Genomic DNA, 16897 nt, shown 5'->3' on the forward strand with positions numbered 1-16897 from the left:
ATGTGTTTAAATAAAATAGAAATAGGGCTGTGAATGAGGTCTCAGTGGTCATGTTCCCCTGAGTTCAATTACCAGTAGAAAAAAAATACTGGATATTAGACCCATGGGTATTATTCACTACAGAGTCCCAGGACCACAGATGAATGGATTGATGAATTAATAGAAACATAGATAGAGTCCTGGGGAAGGGTCACAAGTTCTCCTCTGATGGCTTTTCAAGTAACTGATATTACAATATTACAGGACGGCTCCACAGCCTTGGCATCTTTTTATTTTATTTATTTTTTATTTTTTATTTTTTTGCTGTGAATTGGATTAAGTGCCTCAGAATAAAATTATTTCATGGCAGAGTTTCCTCCCAATATTTAGATCTAGCCCAGACAGAAATGCATTTATATAAAAAAATAAATATCACAATTAATTTAAAAATTTATTTAATATTTCTGTTCTATGGCCTTATGAGAAAAGAGCTTGAGACTTCAACTCATAAGTAATTCCCTGAGGCAGCATTGTCCCTACTCCCCTACAAAAATGGGGCAAAAATAAAATTTTAAAGTTTGTAGTTTAATAAAATAAACAAGAGGTGAATGGTGCCAGGTCTCTAGATCTCTCAGTATTCCAGAACCTAGAGTATAAGGAATTAAAAACTAAATTATTTGCAATTTTGCCTTGAGCATAATAATAGAATTATGATATCTGTTTTTTCTTTGGTATGGGGTACTATGAGAATATTAGCACAAATCACAGGCATTAACAGCCCACCAACAGAGTCAACTTCAAATTTAAATGAAGAAAAATTTAATTATTATTGCCAGGGCCCAGCCCTAGCAGGAATCCAGGGGTCCTGAAGTATGAATGGCATTGGGTACTGAAGAATATGTGGCCTCAGCAAAAGAAGAGGAGACAGGATTACAGGTTGCAAATTACAAGCAGCCTTCAGAAGGATCTGATGCCCATAGAGGGGCCCTTATTTTTTTTAACTTTTTTAAAGGTATTTATTCATGTAGTTAAAATAGCATCAAAGCCCAAAACTTTTTTATTTACATAATTTTCAAGAGTTGCAATCTTTTCTGACATATATTAACTTCATAAGATATTGAACACATTGTTTAAAATATGTTCCTGTAACCTTTGCCAATCATGATTAAGCTTATACATTTTCACTTCAATCACTAAGTACTAGACTATGCAACCTGACTACCTGTATCATGACCTATTACCTTTTAACTTTAAAGCACTTGTATGATTACTGGTAAGCTTTTATACCTTTAAACTAAAGTCCTAATAATACACACTTAAAACACTGAAACCCTATTACTTAAAAGCCTACTCCTCTGAACTGACTCTAAAATATATCTATATAAAATTTTACATTATTCTGTTTTTCCAAAGTAATTTTTTTCACATTACCTATTTAGCTGCTTTTTTAAAGAGTTTCTTTGATCCTTCATCAAATTATGAATTCTTATGTCTTTATAATTTTTAATTAGAGAGCAGGCTCTGCACTTCAACTCATTTGCTATTAGTATTGACTATGTGTTTCCTATTTTCATCATGAATTCCTGTGTAGGGCAAAGAAGGCTCTGTTAGTGAAGGGAATGTATGTTGCACAGGTTGTGGCTTTAGAATGCGGGGCTTAGTGTAAATTGTTAAGCTCTTCTCAGGAACCTTAATTTGCAATCTTTTCCCTGTGAATTTCTTAAGAAATAACACTATTGTTTGTATTGTCAGAGATACTAAAATACATCTCAGGACATATCTTGTTTGTATCCTTAATCTCATTCTGGGAATTTTCCTGCAATCTCAGGCAACATTTACTTTTATTATTGATTGTTGGATGTCCCATTATCTATCTCATGAGTATCATAAACAAAACACTTAGCATTCCCCATGGTTCTGGGTTCCAGGTGGTGCAGCCCTGCCACAGAATCCCCCACACAGTGACCTTGTCAGAAAGGAGGTGTAGGAACATCTTCACCATACTGTCTATAAGATACCAGCTATTTTTCACATAGAAACTAGTTGGTATCTTGTGATTGAATCATGGCATCCAGTCAATAGTGAGTGGAATAGTTATCTGTCATTGGATAACAAGTCATTCTAAAATGTATTCACTCACTGGACCCCTGAGCCAAATCCCCAGCCCTATTTTGTATTTTATTTAGAGAAAGATTCTCACTGAGTTGCTTAACACCTCATCTTTGCTGAAGCTAAATTGAACTTATGATCCTCCTGCTTCAGCCTTCCAAGATACTGGGATTACAGAAGTGCACCATTGCACTTGGCTCTGTTCATATATTTAATTCCAGCATTCCCTCTTTGTCTTGTCAACTGTTTTCTATTTTACATTTCAAATTAATGCAGTATTTCTAATTTTTCTCCAAGAACTGGATGTCAGATTAAAGATTTTGTTTTCTCTTTGTGAGCATTTCACATAAAAGAAAAGCAGACAAGTGTAACTTGACAGTTTGAAAAATAAGAACAATTTTTTCTCTGCTCTCTGTCTTCCCAGGTACAGACACCTTATCACAATATCTGATTTGAAATTCCTCCTTTAAGATTTTCCTGTGTGATGTGTTCTCATTCTAACCTCCTATATTGTCCTACTTGTGGGTTTCATAACTGCTTAACAAAAGGTTTGAAGAGCCACCATGTCTAAATTTTTTTGGAGTGTCTAGTGAATATCATTCCCTGGGTCTCTCCCTCTAGAGAGCAGTATAAACTATGAAGTGAAGACACTCCAGGGAGTCTCTGATAGCCCTTCAGCTGGCAAGGATCTTTTAGTAATACAGGGCTGGGACACTCTGAAAAATTGAGGTAGAATGAAGACCACTCCCTTCAAATGCAAACTTTTTTTTTTCAATTAAGACATAACTTTCCAAACTTATCAATCAGAGTGGCAGGCAATGAGTTTATTAGAAGTGATGTGAAGGAAGAACAGGGTGACACTCTCACAGAAGAAAGTGTGTTCTCTCTGAAAAGATAATAGCATGGCTCTCTTGAACTTCAGTTTTTTTGAAGATCTAAGAAAAGATCCCAAAGAGTCCTGACCAGGTACACTTCTTGACTATGGACTGACAGCAGGATAACATCAAACTCTCAAGTATCCTCTGCCATGACAACCTTAGGTTAATTAGGCTCATGTTCACCATTTCTAATTGAATTCTTAAGTATAAACTCTCACAGATTTTATAGTTAGTAAGAATTATCTTTATTTCTCTGAGATCAAGAATCTGGTATATAGCAGGGTCACAAAACTCTTTGCTTCAGGGTAACTTAAGTTGCTCTTGTAAATATTATTTTGAAACTGCATTTCTTCAGCAGATAACAGTTTGTTAAGGAATGTAACATATCCTGTCCAGTTAAGCCAGAATTTTCTTGGAAAATAAAGCATGGGGTCAACATGTTGGGCCTATTTATTTATATTACTACATGTTCAAAACAGAGCTAGTCTACCACTGAGCTACGTCAGTGTGACCCTTGCCAGAAATAAAGTTGCATGGGGATGCAAATCTCTTAATAAGACAAAGGCAGTATCTAATTGACATCATATTCTGGAGCTAAAAATCATCAAAGGGTTCCTTTCAAATGTGCTATGCCATTGTTCAAGGCCAACTTTAGCAACTGAGACCCTTGCCCCAAAATAAAAAGGGCTGGGGATGTAGTTCAGTGGCAGATCATCCCTGAGTTCAATCCCTGCCACTGCAAAAAAGCAAAAGAAAATGACAAAAAAAAGTAGCACTTAGGATTTGTTCTCAGAGATTTTTCCACAGATTTCAACAAAGTAAGGTACCTCAGACATTAGTTTCTCCTAGTTCCTCTTTTTTAATCTATATTTATTTATTTTTAATCCTTATTTATTTATTTTTATGTGGTGCTAAGGATCAAACCTAGTGCCTCATATGTGTGAGGAAAGCACTCTACCACTGAGCTATAGCACACTTCTCTGTGTCTCAATATCATATGTCTCAGGGAGGAAACAATTTAAACAACAATCTTCAAAGAACCATATTTTATGTATAAAAATTTTAAAATATGGCAAAAGAAATAATTAAATCACATGCAGAGAGCAAATGAGGAAGAGAAGTAATGAAGAAAGAGCAGAAAGATCAATAAACAAACAACAGAAAAAATAGAGAAAAATAAACTAATTAAATGCTGGTTCTTGGGCTGGGGTATAACTCAATAGTACAGTGTGTGCTTACCATGTGTAAGGCCCTGGCTTGATCCCAACCCCCCCCAAAAAAAAAAAAAAAAAAAAAAAAAAAAAAAAAAAAAAAAAACAACCACTGGTTCTTTGAGAAGACAGAAAACAAGTGTAAACGTCCAGTTGGGCTAATAAGAGAAAAAAAAGAAAGAATATACAAATTACTAAAATCAGGAAAGATGATATCACCATAGTTTGTAGAGATGAAAAGGACATATGCCAATAAATCCATCAACCTAAATGAAGAGAACAAATTTTCTAGAAAGATACCACCAAACTCACCTTCAATGAAAACCTGAATTGAATAGTCACAGGTTTATATTTAAGAAAATTTGTAGCTTGAAAATCTTCTCTTAATTTTTTTTTTCAGATCCAGATGGCTTCACTGGAAAATTCCAACAAACATGTAGGGAAGAAAATATTCAAATTCTATAAGAAAACTGAATAGGAGGAAATACTTCCTAACTTATTCTGAGGCCAGCATTAACCTGCTATCAAAGCCAGACAATGACATTACAAGAGGTTGGGGTACCCCTCATGAACACAGGTGCAAAATCCAATACAAAATTGTGAGGGGGTGGGTGGTTGTAAAAAGGGATAAAACCCAGGGGTTCACACATGCTAAGCTAATGCTCTAATGTGGCTAGGCTAATGCCACATCCTCAGTCCTTTTTATTTTGATACAGGATCTCACTGAGTTACCCAGCCTAGCCTTGAAATTGTGACCCTCCTGCCTCAAAGTAGCTGGGATTATAAGTGTATGCCACCACATCCAATTCCCAAGCAAAATTTTAATGAATTAATTACAATAATATATAAAATAAATAATACCTCATGACTAAATGAGATTAATGCTAATATTGCAAAGCTGGTTTGCCATTGAAAACACAATGCACATCATTAAATTAGCAAACAAATAATAACAATCCAATACCCATTCTTAGTTCAAAAACAACAACAATAAAAACCTTAGGAATAGAACAGTCTCATTCTGATATAAAAAAAAAAAAACCTACAGTTAACAGCACGCATAATAAAAAAAAAAGATTGAATGTTTTTCTTTTAATATAAGGAACAAGTCAAGGACGACCAATCCTATCATTTCTATCCAACAGTATACCAGAGATTCTGCTTAGATTAATAAGGCAAGAAAAAAATTGACATTCAAGTGAGAAAGGAATAATTCAAACTATATTTTTTAAATGATGAGATTATCTATATAAAAAAATCCAATGAAATATGCCCCCCAAAAAGCTAGTGCTAGAAGGTGAATTTGGTGAAGCTGCATGATACAAGAGTTAGATACAAAACTGGATTGTTGTTCTATGTTAGTAATGAAAAATTTTATATTGAATTTTTTAAACATATTATAATAACACCAAAAATGTCAAATATTTAAGACAAATTTGAAAGGGATATGCAAGACTTCTACTTTAAAAGATTGCTGAGAGAAATTAAAGAAAATCTAAAAATGGGAAGAAATAACATGTTCATTTGTTGGAAGACTCAATGATGTTAAAAAGTCAATTCTCTCCAAGTTGATTCATAGATTCAATATCTCAGAATCCCAGCAGGCTGTTTTGTATAAACAGGTAAGTTGATTATAAACTTCCAATGCATATACAAAGGACCCAGAGCAGTCCAAAAACTTTGCAAAAGAAAAAATCTGGAATAAAAACACTATTACAAAGGTAAAGTAATTCAGACAATGTGGTACTGATATAAAGATAAACAAGTAGATCATGATACAAAATAGAGGCCAAAATAGACCCATGTACTAAAAAAAAAACCTGATTTTTGGCAATGGTACAAAGACAATTCAGCAAAGAGACAATGTTCGTTTTTAACAAATGGTGCTGGAACTAAATACCCATATACAAAAACTTATGAATTTTGACATCTTCTTTGCACCACATACAGAAATTAACTCAAAATGGTCATATACCTAAGTGTAAAGCTGAAAACAATAAACCTCCTCAAGGAAACAGGAGCTAACTTCTGTGACTTGAGGTTAGGCAAAGAGTTCTTAGATATGGTACCAAAAGTGCATTAAAGAACAATTCGTAAATTGAATTTTATCAAAATTAAGAACTTCTGTTTTTTGAAAGACACTGCTAGTGGAATGTAAAACATGTCAGACTGGGACAAAATATCATAAATCTAATAAAGAATTTGTATCTAGAATATATAAAGAACTCTTAAAACTTAAAAAGAAAAACAAATACCTCAATAAATAATAACATACAAGATTTGATACTTTAAAAAGGAATGGCAAATAAGCACATGAAAATATGCTCAACATCATAATCAGCCAATAGGAAAATGCAAACTAAAATCACAATGAGAGGCTGGGGTTGTGACTCAGTGGCATAGCACTTACCTTGCACATATAAGTTACTGGGTTCAATCCTTAGAACTGCATATAAATAAATAAATAAAATAAAGGCACTGTGTATATATACAACTAATTTTTTTAAAAAAAATCACATTGAGGTAATACTATGTGTCTTTTAAAGGACTAAAATTTAAAAAGACTACAACAGTAATATTTAAGATAGAGACTTGGAGCAACTGATTCCTCTTTCACTGCTGGTAGGAATGTAAAAGGAAACAACAACTTGGAATACAGTTTGGCAGTTTAAAAAATTAAAAAGAGAAGTGTCTTTTCAGTTCCTTGGCCCATTTATGATTGGGGTATTTATTTATTTATTTTTTTGGTGTTAAAATTTTTGAGTTCTTTATATATCCTGGAGAGTAGTGCTCTATCTGATGTGCATGTGGTAAAAATTTGCTCCCAAAATGTAGGCTCTCTGTTAACCTCACTGATTGTTTCTTTTGCTGAGAAGAAGCTTTTTAGTTTGAATCCATTCCATTTATTAATTCTTGATTTTAATTCTTATGCTATAGGAGTCTTATTAAGGAAGTCAGGGCCTAATTCGATATGATGGAGATTTGGGCGTACTTTTTCTTCTGTTCAATGCAGAGTCTCTGATTTAATTCCTAGGTCCCTGATCCACTTTGAGTAGAGTTTTGTGCATGGTGAGAGAGATTTCATTTCATTTTGTTGCATATGGATTTCCAGTTTTCCCAGCACCATTTGTTGAAGAGGCTATCTTTTCTCCAATGTATGTTTCTGGTGTCCTTGTCTAATAGAAGATAACTGTAGTTATGTGGGTTTGTCTCTGTGTCCTCTATTCTGTATCATGGGTCTACCAGTCTATTTTGGTGCCAATACCATGCTGTATTGTAGTTAAAGCTCTGGAATACTGATGTCACTTATTTCACTCCTCTTGCTAAGGATTGCTTTAGCTATTCTGGATCTCTTATTTTTCCAGATGAATTTCATGATTGCTTTTTCTATTTCTATGTGGAACATCATTGGGATTTTGATTTGGATTTTATTGAATCTGTATAGTGCTTTTGGTAGTATGGTCATTCTGACAATATTAATTCTGCCTATCCAAGAGCAAGGTAGATCTTTCCATCTTCTAAGGTTTTCTTCAATTTCTTTTTTTAGTGTTCTGTAGTTTTTGTTGTAGAGGTCTTTCACACCTTTCATTAAGTTGATTCCCAAGTATTTTATTTTTCTTGAGGCTATTGTAAATGGGGTAGTTTTCCTCGTTTCCCTTTCAGAGGATTTGTCACTGATTGTACAGAAACACTGTTCATTGACTTATGGGCGTTGATTTTAAATCCTGATACTTTGTGGAATTAATTTATTAGTTCTAGAAGTTTTCTGGTGGAATTTTTTGGATCTTCTAGGTATAGAATTATATCATTGGCAAATAGTGCTAATTTGAGTTCTTCTTTCCCTATCCGTATCCCTTTAATTTCTTTCAACTGTCTGATTGCTCTGGCCAGTATTTCAAGAACTATGTTAAATAGAAATGGTGAAAGATGGCATCCTTGTTTTGTTCCCATTTTTAGAGGGAATTTTTTTAATTTTTCTCCATTTAGAATGATGTTGGCCTGGAGTTTAGTATAGATAGCTCTTACAACGTTGAGATATGTTCCTGTTATCCCTAGTTTTTCTAGTGTTTTGAACACAAAGGGGTGCTGTATTTGGTTAAATGCTTTTTCTCTCTATTGAGATGATCATATGATTCTTATCTGTAAGTCTATTGATTTGATGAATTACATTTATTGATTTCCGTATGTTAAACCAACTTTGCATCCCTGGTATGAATCCCACTTGATCATGGTGCAGGATTTTTTTTTGATATGTTTTTGTATTCGATTTGCCAAAATTTTATTGAGAATTTGCATCTATGTTCAATAGAGGTATTGGTCTGAAGTTTTCTTTCTTTGATGTGTCTTTGTCTGGTTTGAAATCAAGTCTGTCCTCATAGAATGAGTTTGGAAGTGCTCCCTCTTTTTCTATTTTCTAAAATAAATTGAAGATTATTGGTATTAGTTCTTTGTTAAAGATCTTGTAGCACTCAGCTGTGTATCTGTCTGATCCTGGGCTTTCCTTGGTGGGTAAGCTTCTGATGGCATCTTCTATTTCATCACTTGAAATTGATCTGTTTAAATTGTGTATATCATACTGATTCAATTTGGGCAAATCATATGACTCTAGACATTTTTCGATGCCTTTGATATTTTCTGTTTTATTGGAGTACAAGTTTTCAAAATAATTTCTAATTATCTTCTGTATTTCTGTAGTATCTATTGTGATATTTCATTTTCATTATGGATGTTCATAATTTGAGATTTCTCTATCCTTCTCTTTGTTAGCATGGCTTAGGGTTTGTCAATTTTATTTATTTATTCAAAGAACCAACTTTTTGTTTTGTCAAGTTTTTCAATTGTTTCCTTTGTTTCAATTTCATTGATTTAAGCTCTGATTTTAATTATTTCCTATCTTCTACTAATTTTGGTGTTGGTTTGTTCTTTTTTTTTTTTTTCAAGGGCTTTGAGGTGTAATGTTAGGTCATTAATTTGTTGACTTTTTCTACTTTTAAGGAATGAACTCCATGCAATGAACTTTCCTTATAATACTGCCTTCATAGTGCCCCAGAGATTTTGATATGTTTTATCATTTACCTCTAAGAATTTTTTAATCTCCTCATTGATATCTTTTGCAACTCATTGTTCATTCAGTAGCATATTATTTTGGAATAGCTTTTATTTTTTATTTTATCATTGTTTTCTAGTTTCATTTCATTATGATCTGATAGAATGCAGAGTAGTATCTCTATTTTTTTTGTATTTGCTAAGAGTTGCTTTGTGGCATAATATTTGGTCTATTTTAGAGAAGGATCCATGTGCTGCTGAGAAGAATGTGTATTCGCTCATTGAAGGATGAAATATTCTACATATGTCAGTTAAGTCTAAGTTATTGATTATATTATTGAGTTCTACATTTTTTTTTTGTTTTTGTTGTTCGACTTTTGTTTGGAAGCTCTATTCAGTGTGGAAGAGGTGTATTAAAGTCACCCAGAGTTCTTGTGTTGTGGTCTTTTTGACTCTTGAACTTGAGAAGAGTTTGTTTGATTAATGTAGGTACTCTGTTGTTTGGGGCATATATATTTATAATTGTTATGTCTTGTTGGTGTATGGTTCCCTTGAGTAATATGTAGTGTTCTTCTTTATCCCTTTTGATTAACTTGAAGTCTACTTTATTTGATATGAGGATGGAAACCCCTGCTTGCTTCTTCAGTCCATGTGAGTGGTATCATTTTTTCTACCCTTCACCTTCAGTCTGTGGATATTTTTTCCTATGAGATGGATCTCTTGGAGGCAGCATCTTGTTGCATCTATTTTTTTTTTTAATTCAATCTGCTAGTCTATGTCTTTTGATTGGTGAGTTTAGGCCATTAACATTCAGGTTTATTATTGAGACATGATTTGTATTCCCAGCCATTTTTGTTTATTTTTGGTATTTAACTTAACTTGTTTTCTGTTGAGAGCCACAACAGTCGGAATGGCCCCTGGCATTTTGCCAGAAGTAATGGTTGAGAGGAGAGGCCAGTCTTTGAGTTGATGATGGTTATGTTAAGCTGTGTATTCAGTTGTATATGGACCCCTGCTGTCCGGCAATAGGGTGGCTCCAGTGGTTCCTGCTACTTTGGAGTTCCCGAGTCTGAGTGGGGTAGGCACTGAGCCAAAAGCTGAGGAGTTGCCAGGGAGTGTGTGTGGAGTGCTGATGGAGTTTGGGCAATAAAGTTTCCTGTTTGAACATACAAGTGCTTTGTGGCGGCTCGGTGATTTGTGCCCAGCCAGACTGCGGCAGTTTTCTCCTTTGATTAGTTTTTCTCTTAGTGTAATACCTCTCTCTGCTGATTCATCCAGGTAGTTGTGGGTATCAGCATTTTTTTTTTATTTCAGAGTATAACTGCATTGCACAGATGCATACCAAAGTTGCTTCATCCACTTGTCCATCGAAGGAAATTTGAGTGGTTTCCAGTTTCTAATGATTATAAGTATACCCATTACATACCTATCTATGCTCGTAGATTTTCGTAGAAGCAGCCATTTTTATTTCTCCTGGGTAAATATCTAGTAGTGGACTTTCTGAGTTATAGAGTAAATGTATGTTTAATTCTATAAGAAACTGCCAGATTCTTTTCCATAAAGGTTGTTCCATATTGTATTCCTATCAAAAATGTTGAGTGTTCCAGATGCATATTTTTCCTTTGGTACTATCATCGTTTTTTTTTAAAAAAAAACTTAGTTCCTCCTTATAGCAATGTATTTATATCTCCTTGCGGTTTTAACTTTAATTTTGCCAGTGAGTCACAGTGTTCAAAATCTTTTTATGGGCTTATTTGCTATCCTCATATCTTCTTTGGTGAAATGTGTATTCAAATCTTTTGCCTATGTATTTGTATTAAATTATTTGTTTTCTTAGTATTGAGGCTTCAGAGATATTTTTATGTATTCTGGAAATGCCCTTAATCAGATCTGTGCTTTACAAAAGTTTTTCAATTTTGTGGTTTGTGTTTTTAGTTTAACAGTATCTTTTTAAGAGAAGTTTTAAGTTATCATGAAGTGCAATTTATAATTGCTTTTATGGGTCATATTTTAGTAGTAAGACTAAGAAATTTTTGCCTAAGTAAAAGTCACAAAAAATTTTATTGTACATTTTCTTACACAGATTTTATAGTTTTATATTTACTTATTGAATATATTTTGAGTTCCTTTTGCTTATGGTGCAAAGTGTGGATTTAAGTGCTTTTTGTTTGTTGTTTGTTTTGCATATAGATCTATAATTGTTCTTGCACCATTTGTTAAAAATTTCCCCTTGCATTAATTACTTCTGTATCTTTGTGAAAAATCAACTGATCATATATATGTCACTCTATTTTTTGGTATTTATTCTATTCTGTTAATTGATGTCTATCCATTCACCAGTAATACATGCTTATAGGTTTTGAAATCAAGTAGTGTGAGTCTTCTAATTTTGTTCTTATCTTTCAGAGTATGTTGGCTTTCTGGTTCCTATGCATTTTTATAAGAATTTAGAATCAGCTTGTGGGGTTCGAAAGAAAATGACTGCTGGGATTTGAATGGAATTGCACCAAATCCAGATCTGTTTGAGGGAAATTTGCATGTTAAAACTATTCAGTTTTCCAACAGTGAACATGATGTAACTCTCTATTCAGTTCTTTGATTTGTTTCATTAGAGGTTTATCATTTTTAGCTTACAGAACTTGCATCTATCTTATTAGATTTATAGTGAGGCATTTCATATATTTTGATGCTATTTAAAATTTCCAATTTTCAATTGTTCATTGCTAGCATATAGAAATTCAGTGGAAATATAAAAATACAGAAATGCAACACACAAAAAATTATTGATTTTGTTTCTTTTGTTCTTGCTAAAATCACCTATTAAGTCTACTCTATTTTTTTTTTTTCGTAAATACTTTGAGGTTTTCTCCATGAGCAGTCTGAAAATAAATACAGTTTTAGTTTCATTCCCTTCATTCCAACCTGAATATCTTTGTTTTTTGCTTTCTTTATTGTTCCAACAAGGACCTCAGTGTTGAAGGTGAGTGGTGAGTGAGGACCTCTGGGCCTTGTTTCCACTCTAAGGGGAAAATTTTCAGTCCTCCATCATCATCTTCGAGGTTGTCTGTGGGTGAGTACAGAGGCTCTCTATCAAGTCGAGAAAGTTCTGCACAGCTGTTTGCTGAGTGGCTTTATCACGATTGGGTGTTAAGTTTTGTTAAATACTTGTCCTACATCTTTTGAGATTATTATATAGTTTTCTTCTTTAATTTGCTGATATATTGGATTTCTGTTGACTTTAAAATGTTGAACCAGCTTTACGTTCCCGATGTATTTGCTCCTAATGTGCTATCCTTTTGATATTCCTCAGTTCTAAGATCAAACAAACTGGTTAGCTGTTGACATAGGGCCAATCTTGTCTTTTTCCCTCTCTTTGAGAATCTTATAAAAGGAAATTGAGGTTGGGGACCAAGGATTAATTTCTTGGAATTGTGGGGATTCAGACCATCACATATTAAAGTGAGTGTCCATCAGTCTGTGTAAGAGGGAAAGGAATTTTGGATGTGTTTGTTTTTTGCAGTGCTGGGGATTTAACCCAAGGCCTTATGCTTGCCAGACGAGCACTCTACCCACTAAGCTATATCCCCAGCCAGAGGAAAGGATTTTGAGGCTACTGCTAGTATTACCTGATAACACCTTTCTGCTCAGGCATCTCCCCAAAGTGTGTGGCTATGCCAGCTAGAACACAGGTAGAGCCTCTGCGTTTGGCACAACGCATATTCACAAAGTCAGGGGGCCCCACGAGGTTTCCTGCTGCTTCTGCTGCCAACTCATGGGTAATAACTGTATCTTTTCCAATCTTCTGCAAGACCTACCAATCCATAAGAGAACCAGAATCATTAATTAGCTAGAGCTGAGGCTAAGCACCACCCACAGCTTGGGAACCTTTTTTTGGCCCACATTTCAGACTGGGCCCTATTAGGTCCCTGCCACCCATACCTGGGTTTCCCTCACCTTGATCTCCTTGACATTTGGGTTCCACTCTCCCGTTGCCTCCATGCGTTCCACAAGTTCTTCATAGAGCCTCTCCATGGGTTGGTCTACTACCATCTCCAGCCGGAACACCTTGCCTACATCTGGAACCACCTTACTCAACACTTTGTCTCCATTTGCCTGCCAGAGAAAGTAGGTAGAGGTTAGAGCCTAAGTCGCAAATTATAACAGGCAAGGAAGGGAGGGGATCAGCAAAAGGAAGTCCAAGCTAAGCGCAAGGATACCTACCTGGACTGCTATCAGGCCTGGATAAAGATACAATCCCTGGTTCCACAAACTACACAACTGCCGAAGGCTGGAACAGGTTGCCTGCCTGCTTGCCTGCAGCCCTCTTGCCTCTTCTTTTTTGGTACTGGGAACTGAACCCAGGACTGTACCACTGAGCTACACCCTCATCTGTGTTTTTTTTTTTTTTTTTTTTTTTTTTTTTTAAGTCGGAGTTGGACGCAATACCTTTATTTTATTTATTTTTATGTAGCACTAAGGATCAAACCCAGGGTCTTGCACGTGCTAGGCTAATGTTCTACTGTTGAGCCACACCTCAGCACCCACCCCCCCAATCTTTTTTTTTTTTTTTTTTTTTTTGAGACAGGGTCTTGTTAAGTTGCTTAGGGTCTCAAGTTGCTTAGGGTCTCGCTAAGTTTCTGAGGCATGCTTCAAACTTGTGATTCTCCTCCCTAGTTGCTGGAATTATAAGTATGCACCACAGTGATTAGTTGACCCCCCCCTTTTTTTTTGAGATGGAAGTGAATGTTGGCTAGGTCCAATTGACTTCAGAAGCTCAAAGATCCTGAAAGACCTAGGAGTGGAAAAAGTCTATGGCCAGCCATATATATGCAGTTTTGAGTGGGGTTTTCAGATTTTTTAGTTCAATATCTTGTTTTAGATGTTAGCTTGGTTTAGTCATTACACAATGTAAATATCAAAACAGATTAAGAAAGTTGCCCATGGTTAAATAGCAAATTATATACCTGAGATTTGAATCTCAAAATATTTAAAAACAAATTCAGTGGTCTAATTGTTCAATCCTTACAGTGACAGTGTGATTTCCCAATATTTGAATCTACCAACACTGGGGCTGGGGATGTGGCTCAAGCGGTAGCGCGTTCGCCTGGCATGCGTGCGGGCCGGGTTCGATCCTCAGCACCACATACAAGCAAAGATGTTGTGTCCGCCAAAAACTAAAAATAAATATTAAAATTTTCTCTCTCTCTCTCTCTCTCTCTCTCTCTCTCTCTCTCTCGAGCTGGGAAGCCACTAAAAAACAGCCCCCCCACCACCTTCTCATACTCTGTCCCTTCTATTCATACCTGTCCCTTCTATGCATACTTTTTTCCCTATCTTCATGGTTTTTGCTCAACAATAGATTTAGTTCACTCGTGTCTCAGATTCAGGAGTATTTTCTTAAAGTACCAGAATCGTTTTTTTGTTTTTGTTTTTGTTTTTGTTTTTTTGGTACCGGGGATTGAACCCAGGGGCACTTAACCACTGAACCACATTCCCAGCCTTTTTTAATATTTTATTTAGATATAGGGTCTTGCTAAGTAGTTATGCTGGCTTTGGATTTGCGATCCTCCTGCCTAAGCCTCCGGAGCTTCTGGGATTACAGGTGTGTGCCACCGTGCCCAGTGACCAGAATCTCTTGACTAGATGAAAACAGCTAACCTCTTTAATAGGATTTCGAATAGAGATTTAAATTGTTAAATTGCCAGAGTATTATTGTTTTTTTTGAGGAGCAATGCTTGCTTTTGCCTTAAGTGTTTTAGCAATTTCATATCCAGTTCACTTTCATAAACATCATTTTGTGTTTGCTATGAGAAGTAGAAGGAACCTTTTTTGTCAAGATGTATTATTATCCATATTGAATATTCTGTTATGATTTTGTGTGGTATGTTATGTATTGATTGCACTCCTTTTTTTCAAAATATTTTTTAGTTATACATGGACACAATGTCTTTATTTTGTTTAAAATATTTTTATGTGGTACTGAGGATCGAACACAGTACCTCACATATTCGAGGCACGCTCTCTACCACTGAGCCCCAGCCCCAGCCCCAGCCCCAGCCCCTGATTGTATTCTTATGTGGTTAGTGATATTACTTTTCTTTGGAGACAGAGAAATATTATGAAACCACTGAAATATCTAGGAATAAATCATCCTTCCCGTTACATTAACATTTTCAATATGTCATTAAGTTTTTTAATTTTTTTTAATTTATTCTAATCAGCTGTACGTGACTGCAGAATGTTCTTTGATTCATTGTACACAAATAGAGCACAATTTCTCACTTCTCTGATTGTACACAAAGTAGGGTCACACCATTCGTGCAATCATACATGTACCTAGGGTTGCCATTAATTTTTATCGTGGCAAGCAAATTACAAATGTATGGTATTTCTACCATTTTTTTTTTTTTTTTTTGCGGGGGGCCCTTTGCTTGCTGTGTATTGAAATTAACTATTCAAAAGGATAAATATTTATTAGCTTAATCTAAAGGTGCAGTTTTTATACTGGGTTCTGAATCCAAGTATATAGTATACAAGAAGATAACTATTATGTGGCGCACTTTAGCAAAATAATACTTTCATCAGGTATTGTCATGAACAGTCATTAACTTATCAGTAACTAATCAGTGTACTCGATCTTCCTCCCTGGTTCTCACTTTCCTCCCTGCCTACCTATTCTACCAGTATAAGTGAGCACTGGCTCTTGACTGGCTTAGAAGAACATCACAGAAACATATATATGTTCAACCAAAATTATCAGAATGCATTTATTAATACCAATATACCTATATATTTCGTATTAACCCAAATTATTACTTAGAATTATAAATACACTTCATATTAACCCAAATTTTTACTTAGAATTATATATATTGGCTACACTGATACTGTCTGGAGGTACTATACTACATTGTGTGCTTTTAATTTTCAGTATTAACTCTTTTTTTTAAAGAGAGAGTGAGAGAGGAGAGAGAGAGAGAGAGAGAGAGAGAGAGAGAGAGAGAGAGAATTTTTTTAATATTTATTTTTTAGTTTTCGGTGGACACAACATCTTTGTTGGTATGTGGTGCTGAGGATCGACCCGGGCCGCACGCATGCCAGGCGAGCGCGCTACCACTTGAGCCACATCCCCAGCCCCAGTATTAACTCTTATGGACACTTTGTCATTCCTTCGAACTATGTTGACAAAAAGCAGACAGTTGAGATTTTTTGGTTCTAAGTTTGGTTTGAGCTTGGCTTTTCTATTAGGTTTGCTTTTCCTCTGTATCGACTGTTCTCCAGGTGAACTGTGTCTTTGTCCTTGTTCTCCCTTCCCTGCTCCCTGTCTGACCGGCCACAAGTCTTCCATCCTGTGGAGTGCTCCTACTGCCGCTGCGAGAGCATGATGGGCTTCCGCTACCGATGCCAGCAGTGCCACAACTACCAGCTCTGCCAGAACTGCTTTTGGCGTGGCCATGCCAGCGGCCCACACAGCAACCAGCACCAGATGAAGGAGCATTCCTCTTGGGTAACTGCTTTGTCTTTCAGTCTGTGCCCCAGACCAGGAATCTTGTCACTTGTAGTGATACCTGGGCCAGCATCCTAAAGGATGCCCTACTGGATGAGGGGATGGCATAATGAAGTAGCTCCACGGTGATACTGGGTCGCAGAAGTGTTGTGCTCCCTCACTTGATT

The 16897-nt window shown here is 35.6% G+C and overlaps 1 protein-coding gene across 1 annotated transcript; it reads right to left on the reverse strand.

Moving 5' to 3' along the window:
• Positions 1-12845: 12845 nt before the first annotated feature.
• LOC308641553 (steroidogenic acute regulatory protein, mitochondrial-like) lies at positions 12846-16679 on the reverse strand (the record flags this gene model as incomplete). The annotated part of the gene is made up of 3 exons (XM_081280224.1): positions 12846-13034; positions 13178-13336; positions 16554-16679. The coding sequence occupies 3 exons, from the start codon at positions 16677-16679 to the stop codon at positions 12846-12848; spliced, it is 474 nt and encodes a 157-aa protein (XP_081136350.1).
• Positions 16680-16897: the final 218 nt, after the last annotated feature.

The sequence above is a fragment of the Spermophilus citellus genome (assembly GCF_964194105.1).
Source record: "Spermophilus citellus genome assembly, chromosome: 2".
In the NCBI taxonomy this organism is placed as follows: Eukaryota; Metazoa; Chordata; class Mammalia; order Rodentia; family Sciuridae; genus Spermophilus; species Spermophilus citellus.